The 22,062-nt window shown below is 41.6% G+C and overlaps 1 protein-coding gene and 1 long non-coding RNA gene across 3 annotated transcripts in view; both read left to right on the forward strand.

The window, feature by feature from the left end:
• Window positions 1-21,270, forward strand: part of LOC130183224 (uncharacterized) — an 87,121-nt gene extending 65,851 nt beyond the window's left edge. Inside the window, exon 3 of the long non-coding RNA XR_008829793.1 lies at window positions 20,876-21,270. This is a non-coding gene — a long non-coding RNA (uncharacterized LOC130183224). The remainder of the gene's footprint in view (window positions 1-20,875) is intronic.
• Window positions 21,271-21,350: 80 nt separating this feature from the next.
• grin2da (glutamate receptor, ionotropic, N-methyl D-aspartate 2D, a) overlaps window positions 21,351-22,062 on the forward strand; it is a 140,775-nt gene continuing 140,063 nt past the window's right edge. The window contains exon 1 of one of the 2 annotated variants that reach the window (XM_056399408.1): window positions 21,351-21,565. In XM_056399408.1, the coding sequence (XP_056255383.1) occupies window positions 21,395-21,565 (171 nt within the window). In that variant the 5' untranslated portion in view covers window positions 21,351-21,394. The remainder of the gene's footprint in view (window positions 21,566-22,062) is intronic. The other variant, XM_056399409.1, reaches the window with a different exon arrangement.

Below are 22,062 nucleotides of genomic sequence, written 5' to 3' on the forward strand. Positions count from 1 at the left end.
CCTCTGAGCAGCGCTACTTTTACAGGACAGACTCGAAGCTACAGTGACTCGGTATCGGAAAGTGAAGAGACAGTCCAACTGAACTGGAGCTAGCTGGTTAGTATGCTAACTTGGGTAGAATATAAAATAAGAATAATAGACTTAATAGGAACAGAAGCAAAACAAGAGAGCTGGGAGAGGAATGAAGTTTGACGTCCTCTAGACTCATAAACAAACAGCTGCTAATGGCAACAATGGCTATGTAGTGATAGTAAAAACTTACAAATAGCTCCTTTGAAATGTGTTTGTTGTCCATCAGAGCCATGCCAAGGTTAGTTTCTCTTGGTCACTTGTAACATTGTGTGAAGCATCCATATTGCTGTTATGGCTACTTACAATTTAATGATTTAGAATAATTATTAAAATGTTTGTAGACGCCAGATCACTTGTGGAAACAAGTGTTTTCTGTGTAAACAAAAATTACACATATAATCATCCTTCTTGTCTTTCATAATTTACAAGTGCTCTCCAGTAAGTAGAATCAACAGACTTGCTGTGCAGTGAAAAATGGCCATGGAGTGAAATATTTACACCACCACATGAGATGTCTGCTGTCCTCTGCGGCTGCAGCTCAATAGAGGAAAGCAGGGGTGGTGTTGGGAACTGGTAGACAAATTTATTTTTACAGGAGCAGAAGTGAAAATAACTAATAAAGGTCAGGCTCAGCAGTTGTGGAAGGCTGCATTAGGAAATCCATCAACCATCGCAGTCCTGCCTAATTAACTTGCTTTTGTAATGCCAGTCGACTGTGCACCGCTGGCAGTAATGATGGGTATCTCATTTTGGCACAATCTGGTGTATGAGCATTATCCATTACAATATGTGCAATGAGTTCATCCATTGTTGTAGTGTATGTGCTCGAAACATGAATGGTGGAGTGCTCCACTGTGGGCTAGACGGCTCTCTGAAGAACACGAGGCAGTAAACAAGATATAATGAGAGTAAAAGAAAGCAGGAGCATAGATGAGCTGTGTTGACTTCATGAGCTGATGTCTCCAAAGCTGCTGTTATACTTGTTTGCTGCCTAATGTACAACGAGAACAATAAGATGCAGTATTTCTGCAGAATAATCACAAAGCAACATGTTTACATTAAGAGATACTTCAGCACTTTGTGTGTAAATTGCTTCAATTTAGCAACGCCTTGTTTTTTGCAAGGCAGGGAATGACAACTCCCCTGTGCACACACACACACACACACACACACACACACTCTCTCTTTTGCCATCTCCTCCCTTCATGGCCGACAGCTATACGAGCCCTTCAATGGCCGCCTGAATAATGCAGCGGCGTTTCACAAACCAGGAGCCGATCCCTGCCTCGTTTCCAGGCCTCGCCGCCCGGTGCCGACTGAGACACAGATATCAGGAATATTTATTTTTCCCTGTCGCCTTAATATCTCTTTTCTCTCCCTTTTTCTTTCCCCTTTTCCGGTATCTCATTCCTGCTGCTGCACTCATTATATGGTGCACTTATACAGTAGTTTATTACTCCAGCATGTCCTCTTTCTCTCTGGCTCTTGGGCTCACTCCTTCACACTACAAAAAAAAAAAAAAGGCGTGAATAAAAATGTGGTCATGTGCACACGCTCACCACAGCTCTGATTTCTTCTCTCAATCACCCTATCTCATTCTCTCTCTCTCTCTCTCTCTCTCTCTGAGGCTCAGGATACATTAACCATTTTTTTGTTATATTTCCACCAAAGCTGCAGAGCTGCAGTACATTTTTTCTCATCTGTTGAGGGTTAGCTCTCTTCATTCCCGAAATGAGCAGTTTTCATCATCCTAATCCCCCTGCCCCATCTGTTTCCTCACTCTGAAGACTCCTCACAGACTGAAGGAGAATCAGGGATGGAGGGATGCGGAAATGGAATTAAAGGGAGAAAACAAGAGGAGAGAGGCTGGAGATTCAGAGAGGAGAAAAAGAAAGATGAACGACAGAGAGAGGAGAGAGAGAGAGAGGGAGGCAGAGCGAGCATTACGTCAGAAAGCCTTCTGGTTCAAAGCAAAGACATTAGTAAGTGATGTTTGGAAAAAGGGAGCCAATCTGGGAGGAGGGGTGACAGTTATGGATTGTGTGTGTGCAGGCATGTGAGTCTGCAGGAGGCATGTGTTTTTAAAGCTTGTGTGACAGTGTGTTCCTGTTTATTTCGGAACGTAACAGCACCTGTTACAGAAACTTTCACTTTAGATAATCTCCATTTTATTAAGTTTTTTTTTTTTTTGTCCAATTTTGATCCATGAAAGTCTGATTCTGTTGGAACAAGTGACACTAAATCCACCAGCTGTAACTGGTTTATTTTGACAATCAAAAGAAAATCGCTAGTATCAAACAAAAGACTCGGGACTGTCAGTGGGCTGAGCAAAAATGACAAGATTCTTGAAACTACAATTAAACCTTAAATTTAGTAAGAACCTGTTAAAGGCAATGGAACTAAAGAATTTCAAGATAAAGATTCTTCGGGACAAACCAGGGGTCTGGGGATCGAGGGTGTCGTACTCTACTGATTGTTAGGCTCTTTGAGGTAAATTTGTGAATTATGAATAACATTGACTTGACTTTTAATTTAAATTAGAGGTTAATAAGACTTTTTATTTTTTTAATTTTTTATACCTTGTCGGGCTGAAACTCACACACAGAGGTTCAGTCCCTCATTACACACAGCTCCATGCAGTCAGGAGTCGCTTCTACTATCTGTGGTAGGAAATGGGAAACAGCGGTTTGTCAATTAAGTTTAGCCTTTCTGTGTTTCTGTAACTATGGCTGTGTCCGAACTCAGACACTACTCACAATATGGTCCATTTTATAGTGAGTTCTGCTGTCTGAATGTGCAGTGAGCAATGCATCATGAAAAGCACAGTACGACCGATGGTCACTCGTATATATTATCATTTATATATATTACAATTCATCAATCATCAACCAGATTGTTCAGCACAGTGGATATTAAAATGGAGATGCTTTTTGCTGGTTGGTATCTTTAGGACTTTAGCTCTCCAGGTAGTTACAAACATTTATAACTGATAAAAAAGGGAGCCTTATTGTAAAGTGTAAAACACATCATCATTTATTAATCAGTTACAATAAGGCTCCTTTAACCAGTTATAAATGTTAATAACTCATTAGTAAGATTAATGAGTAGTAAGCATTAACTTGATCTTGCCAAATAGTGAGCCTGCACCGATGTATTAAAACTGTTATAACTTGTTAATAATTGTAATAATTAGTGTTAACAACCATATTAATAACATAATTATAAACCATTTATAAATCCTTTCTAAGTGTAGTCTTATTGTAAGGTAGAGTACGCCCTGAACAGTAGGGCGTAGTGAATGAGTCAACCTTTTTACCAGATCAACAAAACTATTAGCGATGTTGTTTTTGTCTCTCTGTCTGTTTACCGGTTTTGGTTGAAGAATAGATTGAATACCTTGATGAAACACTTCAGGATCAGGTGTATTGACACAAGGTTGACGTGATATTTTTGGATAAAGTTAGATAAAGATTTAAGAGTTTAAGAGTTCATACTGTTATTTTAAGCTGGCCCCCTTTTTTTCTGTGTGATGTTTATTTCTAGAAAATTCTTGATTTTGTAGTATGGAGTGCATATGAATTTGTTTTTTGTTTTCCTGTTTGTGTGTGTGTGTGTGTGTGTGTGTGTGTGTGTGTGTGTGTGTGTGTAAGGGAAGTGAAAGTGCTTAGTATTTAGTAAAGAAAATGTATGTGTTTCGGCACCTTGGCATGCATTTGTGCAAGCCCCGAGGGGGAGGAGTGGGGGTGGGAGGGTTAATTAAAGAGAGTGAATGGAATGAGGGAGTGTGTAACGGAGGGTAGTCAGGAAGGAAAGATGGAAGGTGTGTGTAGGTGGTGTTTAAGAAGTGTGCGTGTGTGTGTGTGTGTGTGTGTGTGTGTGTGTGTGTGTGTGTGTGTGTGTGTGTTTGTGTGTGTGCGTGTGTGTGTGTGTGTGTGTGTGTGTGTCTGAGTGGTTTTGGCGAGCTCAGTGACGTGAGGAAGATACATTGACTAGCGTTGTTTACATCTCTCCGTACGTTCCTGTATGCTGAGTAAGGCCTCGGTTGGCTCACTTCCTGGCCCATATTTCATTCACACACCGAGAGGGATGTACACACACACACACACACACACACACACACACACACCATCCTGAAGCATAAGCTCACACCTGAATGCACAACATTACTGTAAATTACCTGTTAAGTGAAAAGAACGTAGACACCAAAATTATCCAGGTGGATGATTCGGGCCTGACACTCAGAAAACATGATTCTGAGTTCACCTGCCATTTCCATCAGCCAGTGACAGATGACTGACCTTTGAGGGAGAAATGGTAATCGGCCATTCTCATCTTATGGTCTGTACTTTTATGATAGTAAAAAGAAATAGTAGTGTGAACAGGCTTTTCCCATGGACACACAGCTGGACTTGCCACAGCAGGAAAAGCACAGGTGGAGCTAATAACATTAACGAGGGCCCAGTTCCATTTAGATGTTCCACTAAGTCATGACAGTGAGGAAGCATGTACCAGAGGCCAGCTCTGAAACAGGAACATCTTAATGGAATGCAACCTTGATTAATGGTATTCATAACACCTGTGCATACAGTGACTGAGTCCTAAAACATGGAAATTAGCTAGCATTTTAGCATTTCCGGTTCCCCTGTCCTAAAGTCTATGGGTTTTTTTGATTTTTTGGGGGGTTATATGACTGAAATACAGTCGGGTTTTACATTTTCGTGTTTTATTCTACGATATAAAATATGTCAGTAAGTACGCCAGTTGTGATTTCCTTTAAGTCTTCACATCTCTGGCCGGTTGCTAAAAAGTGGCTAAATGAGACTATACCGATCTACTCACCCGCCCACCTTCACAGCCTCGTTGAGGAAAGGCTTTTGAGGAAGAGGTCAGAGCTAAATCAACTACAAGTTGGAAGTTTAGGGGTGGTGACATTGGAGTCATGTGACCGTGACGTAGTTGGTTTTATAGCCCAACATTAGCTTTTTACTTATTATGGTGTTGAACAAAATGTGTAAGTATTATTAACTTTTGTTTGTTGCAGATCTTATTTCCTGCAGTAATTCAACAGACAGTTGGCTTTTTGTTGAGGGAACCAGGGTGAGACTAACTTCCAGGTTGGCCTACAAAAATAAATCATCTCTGCAGCACTGTATTTCCTGCTATGACATGTCAGAATGTCCACCTGTGAAAAAGGCACATTCAGTCAGAATACTCAACATACTCATCAGAGTCACACCTGTGTCTATATGACTGATAGGGAGTGAGCTTCCACTTGCTTGTTGTCACAATTATTTTTATTTAATGTGTTTGATCATCTGGAAGTATATTGTGTTTGCTTTAGGTCCTTATTTTGTTTCTCTCTTTGTAATCCCTTGTAATTTATTGCATCATGTGAAGCATGTGCAGGTTGCACTTTTGAACAGAATATTAATTACAGGTGTAGTTTAGTTCCACAGGTCCAAAACAACAGAAACCATAAAAAAGAGTTTTACTTTATGTCTGTTGCAATTTCGCAATAATTGCAACTGGACTACAGTGTAAAATCACATGGACGAAAAGGTTCATCACTGATTGAACTGTTATCCTGCATTAGTAGTTCCACATGGAGCCATGTGGCAAAAATCTAAACAAAGTTAATGATTGGAACTTTTTGTAAAGTGAACAAAGTATACCAATGTTTAGTTCACATACTTTAAAAACCGCAGCATAATAAAGCTTTGTTTCATTTAAACAAAGTTTTACTTTGTAAACTAAAATTATATTTAACACGCTGAAATATTTCAAAATATGCCAAAGACATAGTAAAGTCAACAGCAGTCATTTTGACTGGGAAAAGCCCTGGTGTTAACAATTAGCTTTAACCATGGTCCTGTTGAAGTGTAGCACTTATCCATGACAGTGTGACAGTTACCCAGCATGCACAGTAATAGGTTCCTGAAACCAAAGCAGCTAAATGAAACTCAACTCATTCATTTTATTATTCACACCTGTGCTTTTCCTACTGCGACATGTCAAAATGTCTCCTGTGAACCAGACAAACCAAAAAAGCTTTTCAACACAATAGAGCGAAGTCGAGGTGTTGAAGGGGGCTGCAGCTGCAGGATTGTGTTGTGGTGAAGGTATCGGCACAGTAACACACAGCCGAGTTATAAAGGTCGTCGTGCACCTCCGCGAATATAAATGGATTTCACATGTCAGCTCGTAGCCAAGCTGCTGATGAATGAGCCGCTGACGGTGATGATGCCAATCCCCTGATGCAAATGCTCTGCCTCAACTTATGCAATGCTTCATTACTTTGATAGATAATGTATGTCTAGCGAAGGAATACTGTAAGTGTACTGTATCATTCTATCAATTTTCTCAGCAGTAGAAATTTAAGTTTGCACAAGTCACCGTGTTCGCTAAAATCCGAGCTACCGTGCGTTTGCTTGACTTGCATTCTGTTAAAAAACGTATTCTGCTGGTGCAAAGTTGTGCATACAGCATGCACGACTGCGTTTCTTAAGATTCCCATGATTCCTCCCTGCACACACAGCTCGGAAAATCATTATTTGCAGAGTATCTGTACAGTAGAGGGACCTTAAGCTCCCCTGCTTGTTATAAAGCCAGGAGTCATTTGCCGCCCATGTACAGAGTAGGACACACAGCAGGTTGCTGCCTGTAATGATGGTCCGCAGGGTAGACGCTGCACACACTGCTGATGGCTTTCTACATGTGTGGGTGTAATTGCATGTTGTGTGTGTGTGTTTGTGTGTGTGTATTAGTGTGTCCATGTTCACGCTCTGTTTCATGCACTTTGTCCATTTATCCATGTCTTTGATATGCTGATATGTATGCATGCAGTGTATTTTTGTGTGTGTGTGTGTGTGTGTGTGTGTGTGTGTGTAAGCGTGTAGCTTCAGATTTATAGGCATGCCTCCATGCTCTCCAATGATGTGGGACTGAGCCATGAATCAGCTCAGGCTGTAATGAATTCTGATGGCCCACAGGAGAGGAAGAGGAGGAAGAGGGGAAGAAGGCAGTGGAGGAGGAGAAGGAGAAGGAGGAGGAGGAGGAGGAGGAGGAGGAGGATGATGGGTGGCATAGTAAAGGAGGAGAAGAGATTAAGGGAAGAGGAGGAGAGGAGGAGGCATGAGTAGCGGGGGGTTAGAAAAAAAGGATGGAGAGAGGAGATTTAGGTTAGACAGAAAATGGGAGGAAAGAGAGGAAGGAAACAGAAAGGGGAGAGAGATGAGGGGAGGAAGGAAGCACATTGTTGAGCTGTGTGGGTTCATTGATTGATCATGAAAAACACAATTTAGTCCTCACACTCAGGGTTCTTTAAAGGAAAATACCACAGTTTACACTCTGCTTTGCTTTGTTGCCAGAGATGTTTGCTCATAAATCACTGAAAAACATTAATGAAAAGTGTTTCATTACTGCTCGGATCTAGAACGTGAGTTCGGTAAGATGTGAGCTCATTTGTAGGTTTAGATATCCAAGAGTCTCCATACATGTATGTGGCAGATATGATTGGATGAAGGATAACCTGATTTAGTCTGTGGCTATCTGTAAGTTCTCTCCACCACCGAACGTCTTTCTCGGGAGGACGAGAGGCAGGTGGTGGTTGATGGAGACCTTCAGCCATCATTGCCTTTATAAAACAAGAGGTCATCATACACCCTCTTACTTCTTCAGCGCAGATCGGATGCTACAGTGACTCACTACAGAAAAGGCCAAGACCAGAGCTAACTGGTTAGCATGCTAACTTCAGTCGAAGAAAAGAAGTGATAGGAATAGAGGCAAAACAAGAATTGGATCACAACTTCAACCTGCTGTTGTAAAACTGGCTGTGTCTTACCACAGCTGGGTGGTATATATATATATACTATACTATATATAGTATATTTTTTGGGCTTTTTTTTATGCCTTTATTGGACAGTATAGTGGAGAGAGACAGGAAACAGGGAGGCAGAGATAGGGGGAATGACATGCAGCGAAGGGCCGTCCGATGCGGGATTCGAGCCCGGGCCGAGGACTCATGGTCTTCTCTCATAGTCTTGATAGCTGATCAACGTTATAGTTTTGAACATTCAGTAGTAGCTCTAGAAAACAAGTTGAGACAAATTTAGCCAGCTACAGTTGTAATTTCAAAGTATCACACAGCCCATCATTAATCAACATACGTAAAGATATTGGATCAGACTCAGATACCCTAAGTGCTTTTGTGCCGAAACCCAATCACACGTGAGAATGAGACGTGAACTCTGGTCTCTTGGTCCCCGCCTTCTGCACGCCCGTCATCAAACTCAGCCCTCTTCCTGTGTAAATGAATGCAGCTCATCAAAAAACTACCTTAGAGCAGTTTCTAGGAGACACGGCTGTGTCACAATGAAGAGAACATGCTCATTATAAAAAAAAACATCGCTGGAATCCCTCTACAGCAGCTCCATGTTTCTCAGAGAGACAACCAAGAAAAGTAAACAAAGCAAAAAAAGCTGTAAAAATCCACAATGAGTAAGACCTCTATGTTTCCTATATCCTTTAAAACCCGCCATGACTGGTCCAAGAGATGTAGGCAGAACACTGCAAAGCTAATTCATAATGTCGCAGCACACAGTTGGAGGAGGAGGAGGGGGAGGAGGAGGAGGAGGGGGGCAGACTGTGGTGCCAACATGAGCGCAGCAAGTTCATAAAAAAAAAAAAAAAAAAACATATTAAAGGAGGGAAAACCTACAGTAACGTGAAACTCCTGGGTGCCATAAGTAGATATAATTAAGACGCAGGGGAGCGGCTGTGATCGCTGTGCCCTCGGAGCAGGAGGATCAAGCTCCCGAGGATGTGTACTGTACTCGCCTTTGTGGATGAGCTGACCTAAATTGATGTTGATTGATTGTAGTGTAGACTCCCGACCCCCCCCCCCCCCCCCCCCCAGAGAAATATCTCTATTACTATATTTCTGCATCTATCTATCTATCTATCTATCTATCTATCTATCTATCTATCTATCTATCTATCTATCTGTCTATGTCTTTTTCTTCTACATCAATAAACCTTGTCTTCGTTGCTGAGAGACTGTTGATGGTGGCCATTATTTCCCTCACAAATCACACTCCCCCTGTGCACACAGTCACATAAGCGCGCACACGCTGCATCACATTCGGGAACAGCGCAGAAACAACCACGAACACAAGCCCAAGCGCACACGAACCTGTAAAGCTTTGTTGGAGTGCAGCTGTTGTGTTGTTTACGCGGCAGATTTTAAGTGTTTAAATTCATGTGGTTTGACAGTTTCTACAAAGGATTTTAGTTTTTTTTTTTTTCTTTCTTTCTTTTTTTCGCTTTCAGAGTTGCAGATGTTTCAAATGCTCCATGTCTGGTTGCATCCCCCTGCGTCTCTGATTGATGATCAATCATGCATTAGCAGCCTTCACACAAGCACAGAGGAAAAAAAAAAAAAAAATCCATCACACCAGCTACGCAACGTGCTAAACCCACAATATGCTCCAGCATCTACCGCCCCGTGAGCGGCCCTTTTTGACAGCGTTTCTTGTTCTAAATCCCTCCAGAGGGCTTTTGTGTAGGATGCATTTTTGTTTTTCCAACAACGGTTTAATTCGCGTGCAGGTTTTGACTCATTCACTGCCACCACAGCTGTTCATTTCTGATTCTCCATGCTGGTTTTGATTAAGACCCATTAAACGTCCAGTCCAGCAGCAGCCTATACTCTAACACACCGGTACTGAGCTCCATGCGAATATGTCCAACATCTCTACCTCACCTTTAAAGTTATAAATGTTAAGCTTTTCCTCATCTAACTCCATTTCTTATACTATTTATGGCTGCTATTTCTCAGCAATAAGTCGTGACACCAGCATTTAAAACAGCCACATTTTAGAGAGAACATTACAGCATGAGCATACATCTTGACAGCGCCAGAGAGCAGAGCAGGAGAAGCTCATAACCTGTTTAGCGTTGCACCATCCACGTATATATAACCTTGCTCTGCTGGGAGAATAAACTGTTTCTCAAAGAGACATTGTTTGCAGCACCAGAGTCGACCGTACAAAAACACATCTTTCGTATAAACTGTGTTATCATCCTCCAGCGTTAGACGGTCAGCTTGCTGGGAGAGCTTTTGTGACTGAATAGCGCTGATAGCTGTTCCTGGCTGGCTAGTGTGTTAGGGGTTCGCTTCCGTTCAGCCCTATGGGCATTTATTATGCACCTATGATATTCACTTTATTTGCATTCTGTAATCGCCTCTATAAGCGGGTGATTTCATTGTCTGCCTTTCCCAAACACAATTAAAACTGCAGACCCAAAGGAAAAGATGCCTCTATGTCAATGGACATTAGCTGTTACTGCTGTTGTCAACTGTCTTCTTTAGTTTTCTTTTGTAAAACGTGACTTTTGCTGTGTCTTCAGTCGCTACACTCACATGTAGTACACTGTGTACAGTGTACGCTCACTGGCCAAGATGGCGACTGTTGCGGGTGAGAAGTTTTCCAGCCTTTGCCTGTTTTTGAGTGCAACATCCGGGCATGGAACTATGTGACTTGAGACATTTGTTTACAGAAACACCAGTTGACTTTCTCGATGTCTGTTTGCTGTCCCCCAGTGGTCCATGCATGTGTCATTTTGGGACTCTGGGACTTTTTCTGTACTATTATTATTATTATTTATTTGTTTTTTTTGGGCCTTTTATGCCTTTATTGGCAGTACAGTAGAGAAAGACAGGAAATGGGGAGGCAGAGAGAGGGGGAATGACATGCAGCAAAGGGCTTGTCCGATGCGGGATCTGAGCCGGGGCCGACTGCAGCGAGGACCTTAGCCTCTGCACATGGGGCGGATGCTCAACCAGCTACTCGACGCCCCACTTTTTCTGTATCATTAAAAACACGCTTGCTGTTATCATCAGTAACCACAGTTGTCGCTGAATTAAACCATTACTGGAAGAAAGAGAACAGAGAATATGTGTACGGCACAAACGGCACTGTCACCAGGTTACCATTCCATTAGTTTCCTACCGATCAGGGAAAGGTTTACACCATTTGTGGACTTATTTTCCACATTTTCTTGTTTCCTATTCGGATGTATCTAATTAAATATTTGTGTCTGGCAAGAGCACAATGTACCAGTACATGTAAAGACTCGGTCCTGTAGATTCTGTCTTTGCAAGCCAAAAAGATAAACATCTAAAGTGTATAAAGAATAATGCATGCATGTGTTATTGGGGTCACTAGTAAATTACCTTTTTACAAATTCCCAACTTGTCAGGTTAGAATAACCCACCCATAGTCTCTGTCTTCAACATCTCTGCTACACCACTGAGCCGGTAAGAGGAAGAAAATCTTTTCAATAGTTCTTCTCACTACACAAATAGACACAAACACTCGTGTTAACTTTAATCGATACAGAGAAGATAATCTTGTCTTCTGAAAAGATAAGACGACGTAAAGCAAGATGAGATTTAAATGATACTGATGGGAAAATGGGTCACAGCAGCAGCATACAGCAAGATTTTTGAAGAAAATATAACGACTAGAACAAACTGAAGATTGGGGAAAAAAGATTACGTGGAACATTTATCATCATTAATCAAACTGACAACATCGGCCATAATATACTTCTTATTTACACAACGAAATTTCTTTTCTTAGAAAACTGTGTTTATGGAATATACCAATTTCATTTAATGCACAGAGCAACTTTACTTTATAAAAAAGCTTAGACAGGTGAATAAAGTGATAACAGGTGAGCTTGCCGCATCTGTGATTATCTCTTCTCTTAAAGCAGAGTATGTGATCTCTAAGACCTTTCAACACTAAGCAAAGAAATGTTTAAATAATACCAGGACAGTTTAGGTTGCAGCATTTACTGTTTCCTCCAAATGGAGATCCAACCACTGAGGAGCGTGCCAGTGCCTTGCCAGCTGTCTGGCTCTGCTGTTTGGCAGCCTGCAGTCCTCAGACTGCTTCACATTCTCCATGTATCCAAGGCTGATGAGTGTCAGCAGCTTGAGCCTGCACAGACAGCACAGCCAAGGCCAACAATATGACTAATGGCTGGTATTAAAACTATGTAGCATAACAGGTATGATTCACATGCAGACTTTCTGTGCATCCTTCAGCCGTTATTACACTTTCATCCAGATGGACTCATGATGCTGGACGGATAAAATCAGAGGTACAAAATTTATTTTTATTTACAGAAATTTATTATCATCTCATTTTTTTTCTTTGGATAAGTTTGTGATTTTGTCTGATAGCACCCAAAATTGCTTTGCAGCTCCATTTTAGCTTTGTGTTTCAAAGCATTAACAATAACATCAAAAGTCAGCTAGGAGATAAATCAGGGATTTCAGCTTAAATAGACTGTATATAAAGATGGACGTAACCTCCATGAAGCTCTTTTTTAAGCTCAGAGTGGGCTGCTCCTCCGTCGCCTTTTTGGCAGTGACTGACTCCGCCTAACTCCTGGCTAATGTAACTGTAACATAATTCAACCAATCTCTTTGTGAATCCATTTGTTAGAAAATTCAAGTCTGCACAAATTTTCTTCGTACAAGAGAAAAAGGGAGATTTACAATCCTCATTGTGGCTCCAATATAATATGATACAATGATATACAGTAATTTATTCATTGCTATCTCAGCCCCCAATCCTCTGGGAACAAGATTTTGGAACCTGCCTCAGGGATTTCCTCCCATTCAGCCACAAGAGAGTTAGTGACGTCCAACGCTGACGTTGGGTGATAAGGCCTGGCTCAGTCACTGTTGCAGCTCATCACAAAGGTATTGTTTAGCCCCACTCTGAAGTTATTGTGGACCTTATGTCTATTTCATGACTTAGATATTCAACTACATTGTGCTGAATTGGGAGAGGGATTTCTATAGTGTGTATGCGCTCTTCAGTTCAACAGCCCGGTCCTCTGACAATCCAAAACTTACCTCTTTAAACAGTCTGCTTGAAGTCCAGTAGCCTCAAAGTGAGCAGTGAAGAAATCCATCCATCCATATTCCTCAGCATCAGTAAACTGACCGTTAAAGCAGTTGTGGGAATTGCTGCGGGCCGTCTCTCATTTTGATCTTCTCCACTCCAACAAGCGAGTAAATGTTTCAGTTGTACCTTTGCATCGCATTGAGCCTGCAGCTGCTTACCATTTTGAATTCTTGGAAAAGTTTTTGAGTGATTATGTACTTTCAGATGTTACACGTGCTATACAAGGTTTTGAGACATGCTGGACTGCAGTATTTTAAAATGGCCACAGGGGATGAACGGACTGTACCCTCTTTCTGCATTAGAAGAGCTTTGACATCCTTTAAATAGGTCAAGACTGCAAGATGGAAATTGCTATTTTCTCCTTTTTCCAATTGCACCGGATCAGTTGTTTACAAAGGAAATAACGTCTTTGGTAGCTGCTTATTTTTCACCATTTTTCATTCAGCAACTTTGAAACACACAAGGCCATGTGGAGAAGAAATGTTTTATGTTTCATCCGCACATTAACCCGTTGAGACCTAAGGCGTCCTGTAAAACCTGAGCATTGTTAAACACCATCTCCTAGAACCTGAGGGTTTCTTCACTAAAACCTTTATTACTCAGCCTCTGAAGCAGATAGAAACATGAAATAAAATGATTAGGTTTAACATTGGAGTGAAGTCAGTGATTTATAATAAAAGCCAAAGGTTTAAGGTCTCACATGGTTTTTATTTCATGTTACTATCTGCTTCAGAGGCTGAGAATTAAAGGTTTACTGACAGCACTGCATCAGGTCAATCTAGCGGTGATACTGGCTCGCCGATCCTTCTCCTCCTCCGACATATCTCACCCTGAGCCGCTGGCTAGCTGGTTAGCAGCTTAGCAGCTGCGTCAAAGTCATTGTCTTTGTTGTATTTATCCAAGTTACTGTTGCACTCTGTTTCAATATTGCTCAGGTCGTCTGGCATTGTTCGAACCATGACTTTAAAATCTTACGTGTACGTCTCATCCGTATCTGTAAAAAAGATGTTTGTTTGTGGATCGACTTTTTGAAAAATAGAAAGCAATAGAAAGGCAGACTTGGTGGATGTATCTTACACCATGTTTTGTGATTCCTGATCACTACAGTTCCATTAGAACACAATGAAACCTTCACAGGGAAGCCTGAGCTGAGCTGCAGTTGAAGGTCTTAGATGTTCACCTTCTACATATTGTACATTAACAATGAGCCTTGACTCACTCCTGCTTCTGTTATTTCATCCATCTGAGAACATGGCACGTGGCTCTTTCTGAAGCTGTAATTTATTTCAATGATTCCCTGCAGTTCTGCCTTTTCCATCGCTGACAGTATTGCATGAGAGTGAGGCTTTACTATAGTGGCTGAGATCACAATTCCTCTCTCAGCAGAAGCTTTAATAGACCAGCATATTCTCTTGCTCTTAGAGTGTTATCATCAATCTATTCACCCCCTGAAATTTTAAATCTAAAGCTGAAAACAACAAAGATGTTTCACACCTTCTGTGGATGCTGCTGGAAACTCCAGTAGGAATCTGATGAAATCACTAACCGAGATGAGGTTATTTGAGGAGAAAGTGGGTACATCCAAAGAAGGAAATAACAACACTAATTAACTTCTTGAATGTATTGAACATATCCAGCTGATGGAACTTGATAGTGTAAAAAGATCTGAGGATGGATTTTTCTTTTAAAGATACCACTGGGACTGTGCTGCTCTCACTCAGGAAATTTGTTCTCATAGACATTTTAGCAGCACAGTAATGAATTAATGTAGTGCATCAGTGAATGTGCCTTCATATGGAATAAATGTAAACTGTGCACTGCTCACAGTTAGATCCACTTTGGGATAATGCTACATCCTTTTTTTGTTTTGAAACACTGAGACTGGAAGACTAACATTTGGTTACATTTCTTGCCATTATTCCATTGTTGCTCCGTTGTTCCACTGACTCAGTCCATTTTTTTGTTCTTGGTACATTAAGCAATCTCAAGGTATTTTTATAGTGGTTTCATGTGATTGAAGCTCCTCTCCAGACATGTGTTTAACTATGTTAAAATACTCTGCTATGACTTATATTTTGTTCAACATGGTTTTTCCACATAAAAACTGAAAAAAAAAAAAAAAAAAGAAAATCAAAACCCGGCTGGAACATCTACACTAACTTCCTCATGGAGAAATCTGGATCAGGTGTTGGGCCCCGGCCACCACTGCTGCCTGCGTTAGGTCGACAGGTGACAGAGCAGAGACAATCAAGATGGTTAGAGGAGGAAACATCAGAGAAACTCGTCACCTGTTTGAGCCTCAGTCAGACCCAGACTCGGGAGCTTGTTGAAGCGTTTGTTGAAGACATCAGAACGGTAAGCGTGGTTAACTGGTCATGCTGAAACTGGCTTGTAACTGGCAGTGGCTAACACAGCGTTAGCAGCTGTGCTAATGCAAACTCTTGCTCCCTGTATTGGCAAGGTTTTGGGGACAGGTGTAAGAGCAGTGCGTATCAAGATGATTAATGTCAGAGGAAACATCCGAGAGACTCAGCCACATGTTTGAGCCTCAGTCAGACTCAGATGAGGAGTCTGTTGTGAACAAAATTGGCGACTAGCAGATGTGTCGGAACGGTTAGCATAGTTAGCATCTATTACTTGTTTATGTTGTTTGTTAGCTTGCAGCTGGCAGTGGCTGGCATAGGGTTAGCGGTCATGCTAATGCAAACTTTTGCTCTCTGTACTGACAACGTTTCCGGTTTATTCGATCGACTGTGCAAAAGATTTCTGAATTACAAATACAAGACGGATTTAACAGATTTAGACAGCTAAAGAAAAAGCTTTTCAGATCAAATATCTTGCAATAAATTTCATCATGCCTGTATGTAAATATTGTTTGTGGATAATGTTAGTTATTAGTGGCTATTAGTATGGTCTACTGAAACTTTTCTAACACATAATGTGACGTAACATCAGTCAGTTTTTATATAAGTCATGTGCTCCCAAATCTATTATTCATTCATTTATTCATATTACGTGTTGGGGTTAAGAAACGTGGCCATATTGTGACAAAATCCCAAACAGAGCAGAATACTGAAGTCCCACGTGCATCACCTGGTCATCAGTTTTCATTCATGCTTTACAACCACTGGTTCATTTCCTTTCTTTGCGACCATCAGCTGACTAGCAACGTCATTCACATACATGCAGGTGGCCATTACAACCTGACACATGCTCATGTGCTCCAGAACCCTAATCTCCACCTTCTGTGTCTTCTTAAGATTTTGATGTTGTTGATTAGGTAAAGATTTAATGTTCACACATGTTTGTCAGCAGGGAATTAGTTTTACCTACAGAGTCTACATTGCTGCTCTGATATTTGGAAGTTCCTTCAAAGAGAGTCTTTTCTGTTAAGTGTAACTGCATAACTATTTGCTATAAATAGTCAGCTCCTTGATGAAGGAGTTGCTGAATGATGTACAACCTTGAAACCATCATTCAGTGAACACGTACTGTTGTAACAGGCAACAACCTACTGAAACATACTTTCAGTAACTCATAAGTATCTGTGACTGAGGTCAGTTGTATTGGTTGTGAGTCCTGATGACTTTGATCATATGCATGGGCAAAGTGTAGTGCAGTCTAACAGAGAGTAAATGAGCGGGAAAGGGCTTTGGTGCCTTGCTCAGGGACGCTTTAATAAAACAGTGTTCAAGAGCCTGTTGCGAGACGATGCTTGTCTTCAGTGCAGCTCAACACAATGTGCACAGTGTTATTAAACTGCTGTAACATTTAATCTGAGTGTGAAAAAAAGGCTTTCTCCACTCCCTCAGCGTCTGTTGAGATGCCCTCAAGCAAGATGCTTAACCCTGAGCAGCTAACATTCACTGCATGTTTGTGTAAGTGCGGGACTGCTCCCAGATGTGTGAATGTGTGTGAATCTTTACGCCTGGGACACACTGCCTGCGTTGTGTGTGCGTGACGGCTACCTTGCTAAACTGCTGCAGCTTGCACGCGTGTTTCCACACCGCCAGTGTATCTGCTGCAGTGCTATTACTGCCAGTCCTATCTCTCTACATTGAGTTTGATTTTCTTTTCATTATAAACCTTATTAACCTTACTTACCCTCATTCAGAGTTACACAGAGAGAGAGAGAGAGAGAGATCCCTTCACCTGTTAAATTATTGACATAATATAATTATAGCCTTGATTAATTTTCTCCTGTGACTATACAGTACATGTGGCCTCCACTGTATCCACATGCAGCTGGTAAATGGTTAAAAAATACAATATTTCTATCTTTTCATGTCTGTGTCATATTTAGATACAGCCTAGACATTGAAACTATTGTGAAAAGTGATGAAATATATTGATACCAACAAGTCTTCTCCCTGTTTATTTTTGCTGGGAACGTCTTATGTGAGTAAACAAGGCGAGAGGCTGAAACCAATATGTTCCGCGACCGCCACGCACATGTAACGCAGGCAGTATGTCCGGGCTTTATGCTACTGCAGCTGCTGAAAACATAAATGCAGAACATTCCTGGTCAGGTTTCCTTGCTGACCTCCAGTGGCTGAAGTTCTCACTATTCATGAGTATATGGAACTGTGCTCAGGATGTGGTCAGTACACTTTGACTTCATTGTTACATACTGATGATGGAGATGACCATGAAGTTTTCATCAGTGTGTCATGCAAACACAGATGAATTCATACAATCCAGATCCAGACTGCAATGTATACACTCTGAAATAACACACATAACACATATTAGCAAACTGAGACATAACAATTAAACAGCTATGTACATGTACAACAGAGCACTGAGAAATCAACTGACTTAAAACTAGAAACAACCAGACAGGTTCAGTACCTGCTGAGCTTGGAGTTAAGTTACACTTTTCTAGTTTATGAGATTGTTTTAATTATTAGATATATTTGACATCTTTAGCTACTGTAAGTGTCAAGACTGTGATGTTCCTCAATTCCACCTCCCAGAGATCACCTACAAATCAAATCTAATGAAGCAGTACTGGAGGCACATTCTTCCAGAAAAAGCTCTCAGAAAATATTTCATCATCTGCATAGAGGTTGATTTAAAGTCAGGTTATTATACTGATGGTGTAGCTGCAAAATATATGTGTTTAATTAATATCAATGAGAGATAAATACCACAAGCATATTGAAGTTATCCAAAGTAATTAGTAGGGCTTAGGCTACAAAGTACAATGATTTGAAAGTGTGTGTAGCTGCATCAGTAGAGGGTAATATGAAGATAAGAAACATAATTTCCCAACAGGATTCTTGTGCAAAATACAGGGCCATGGGGAAGCTGTTGCTAAAATTTATTCATTGTCATTTTGTTTTCTGTACATTTGAAGCTCATTTGGAACGTTTTGACTTTCACCATTATGTCAAATTGTGCACAAATTGCTTTCCATTGCCAGGAATCATTATGTATACCGTAGCATGAAGCAGTGTCTCATTGTTCAGATTTCAGATGCACTGCATGTTCTTTTTTTTTTTTTGCACACACACACACATACTGTCACGCTCTGTATACCTTCCTTACACCCTTTCCTCTGTTTCCTTTTCACTCTCATACATATGCAGGTCTCTTTTTTTTTTTTTTTTTTTTTTTAAACTCTTTTCCTCTCCCTTACAAACAAACACTGCATCTGCCCTCCCACTGCAGTTGAATACACTCCTCTATCTAATCCCTCCACCCCTCCCTTCTTCTGCCCCTCAGTTCATCTTCTATCCCTTCGGCACCTGCAAGTCTTTCTCTGCTTCCTTATTCTGCTTGTACTCACCATTTATTCTCTCTGGTCCTACTCTTGCCTGTTCCTCTGAGCCCATCCTCACGCTGGCGTGCTGTGTCTCAGACCTCATTCTGTGTTGGATTGTGGGGAAAAAAAAAATACATTTGTTAGAAATAAAAACCACTCTTCGGAACTTTGTGTCTCAGAGGAGATGACCTGGCCTGCATACTAGGCCCATGCTTTTTTTTCCTTTCTGCTGACTTTTTCTGCCAGAAACCTTTGCAGTGTCTGAATTCCATACTATGCTCCATTAGTGCACAGTACTGCTGGTGTACAGTAAGTGCTAAATATTGAAGTATATTTTTGTGTGCAGCTTGAATACAAGAAATCATTAGGCTTGGAAAGTGGACAACAGCAGCTGAGGAAGGTGATAAAAGTAAACTGACACAGTTTGTAGCAGCGTCACTTCTATGTGCAGAGTAGAGTGGGAACAAGGGAAAAATACAGGAAGTATGTTTTCTAATTTTTGTATGTATTAGCTTTGAAGGCAGTAGTACAGAGTAGTATAGAAGACATGCACTTATAGGACACAGTGCCATGGTAACATCCTCAGTTTAATTCTGTTACCCAGGTTTGGGTGCAGCACCCATATTACATAAACCTCCTTTCTTAAATGTTAAGTTTATATAGGAGGAGTATTAGACAGGATTTTTCCCAGTTTGGTATTACTGAAGCAAATCCTGACTACCTTTTAGGAATCCAATCTTATCTTACTTTGTCCTATCTTATCTCAGGTTTGGAAATCTTAAAAAACTCAATCCAACATCGGCCATCAACTTTTAGGAACCAGCAACTTTTCTCATCTTATCTCGCTGAGGTATTTTTGTAACCTGGTGTAGAAACAAAGTAAGGTTTCTGGCCCACCTCACCTACTTCCAAGGTGCATGGAGGAAGGAAAAAGTCCCAAGAGATCAAAACTTCAGCAACACCGACACGTTTCCGCTTCATCAGGGTCATCAGAAAACCTTGATGAAGATGACCCAGATGAAGGCCACAAACTGAAACCTGTCAGTCTAATAAAGTTCTTCTGTTAATTGGAAGTGTTGCTGGAGTTTTTACCTTTTTTGGTATTTCTGTAACCACCTAGATTTCTCATTGAAATGTACAAAAAGTAGCTGCTTGGCTAACTGCAGGATCATGACCAGGGGTAGCCTGTATTTACTAGTGGGCGTTTTGTCATCAAACTGCAACACATTGTCAGGGTCTGCCATGAGTCTCTCCAGTTCCACCTGTTGACGTTTCGTTGCTTGTGTAAAAGCGATAAGAGCAAGAAGGGAAATTAGGAACCTTGTGTAATACACTTTTCTTGTTTTAAGTTAGGATATGAACATTGACTTCAGAACTATTCATCTGTAATGGCGTTTTTCCTATCAGGAAAATCATCTTATCCGGTTCTAACCCTTATTACCATGATAACCAAACAGTTAAGATAGGATCTGCAAGTTAGGAGTTTTCTATAATATGGCCGCATGTGCTTGTAGGAGCTGGAATAAAACCTGAAAAACTTCAGATCCATCTTGATTGTACAATATCATCAATTAAAGTACTAATCTGCAAGATCATCATTTTGGTTTAGTCATTGCGTTTGGTGAGAAACAGTAATCACTCCGGAGTTTTTGAACTGCGCTTTGTCAAATCTTTATCTGTTAACTTTTTCTATTGTCCTGTTTAATACTAAATGTCAGCAGGTTTTCATTATTAGGGATATAAACAGTATTAAGAGTGTGCGGCGTCTGCTCGGCTGAAATCCTTTTTGTGTTTGCTGATTTACATGAAGTCTGAGGAGCAGCAATAAATACAGGGATGAGTAGTGTGTGTGTGTGTGTGTGTCATTTATTTACATTGTTTACTGGAGAATAAATGGTTCATAAGGGCCACATAAATCAAACGTCCCACTCGAGATAACACGTGCTTACATATGACAGAAGAAAACAATGACTATTGAAGCTCTGCATATGGTAAGAGAAGACTTATGACCTCAGTATGATGACGGTGTTTCTCCTTTCTGTCTCCTCTCCAGCGTCTCCTCTCATCAGGTGAAGCACTGTGAGCCGCTGACCCTCCCCCCACCTCTCCTCCCTTCCTCCTCCCCCGCAGACGTCACCCACTGTCCCCAAATCCCTAAACCCTACCTGGTCTTACCTGTCAACCCCCATCCGACAGCTGCCACTGGCCCTCCCTTTACCCCATGGTGGCCCCAAGGCCCGCCCTCTCACTGCTATTGGCTGTCCTGGCCTGCACGGGGCCCGCACGCCCCTCGCCCCCCCTGCTGCTCCGGCCCCGGGAGAGAGAGAGGGACTCGGGTGGTGTCAACATCGCCGTGGTCCACTCGGGCTCCTCCCTCCTCCCGGAGACGGCGGTGGTGGGAGGCGCGGGGGTCGGCGAGCCAGGGCCAGGGATGGGGCCCGGTGTGGGAAACGGTCCGGGTGGAGGTGGAGGTGGAGGTGGAGGAGGTGGAGGTGGAGGTGGAGGAGGAGGAGGAGGAGGAAGGGGAGTAACGGGAGTAACGGATACAGCTTCGTTGGCAGGAGCAGCTGCAATGGCTTCGTTTTCCTCCTCCCCATCATCCCTGTCCCTGGCGGCGCTCGTGGGGGAGACGGTGATGACACCGTCAGGCCAGGCCAACGTCATCTACCTGGCTGTGAATGAGAGCAGCCCGGGCAGCCTTCTACTGCAGCTGTGTGAGCTGCTGGCCACCACACCACTACAGGTAGACCTACAGCACATACGTGACACACCTGTGATATGAAGTCCTCGGAGCATCGACGTTTAGACAATGTTCCACAGATGTTCTTGAACAATATAACATTTCCAAAGGTGGATGAAAAACTAATATCCCCTTCACCCATAACACACTGCAAGAAACAGACAGGAGGAGTAGTTAAGGTACACTGTCTTCTGAAGGCCTGACTGCACCTAAAGCAGGAATTAATACAATGGTATAGCTTGACTTTGACATGTGTCAACCCACAATGTGGCTTACATAATTAGCAATAGCACATTATATGATAACGGTTGTGTGTTCCCCTCACTGGTCCTCTGTTGGCTGCCTAGTTTGAGTTATTTTTTTCCACAAAGTTTCAAAATTTCCAAAAACTTTTAAATACCAGCTATCACTTAACATCTTCTCTCGTAAAGTTCTGCCACAGATGGGTCTTCACAAGACAAATGTTCTATTTGGTAATGCTATTTGTAAGTTTTTGCTCA

Source organism: Seriola aureovittata, chromosome 16, assembly GCF_021018895.1.
Source record: "Seriola aureovittata isolate HTS-2021-v1 ecotype China chromosome 16, ASM2101889v1, whole genome shotgun sequence".
Classification (NCBI taxonomy): domain Eukaryota; kingdom Metazoa; phylum Chordata; class Actinopteri; order Carangiformes; family Carangidae; genus Seriola; species Seriola aureovittata.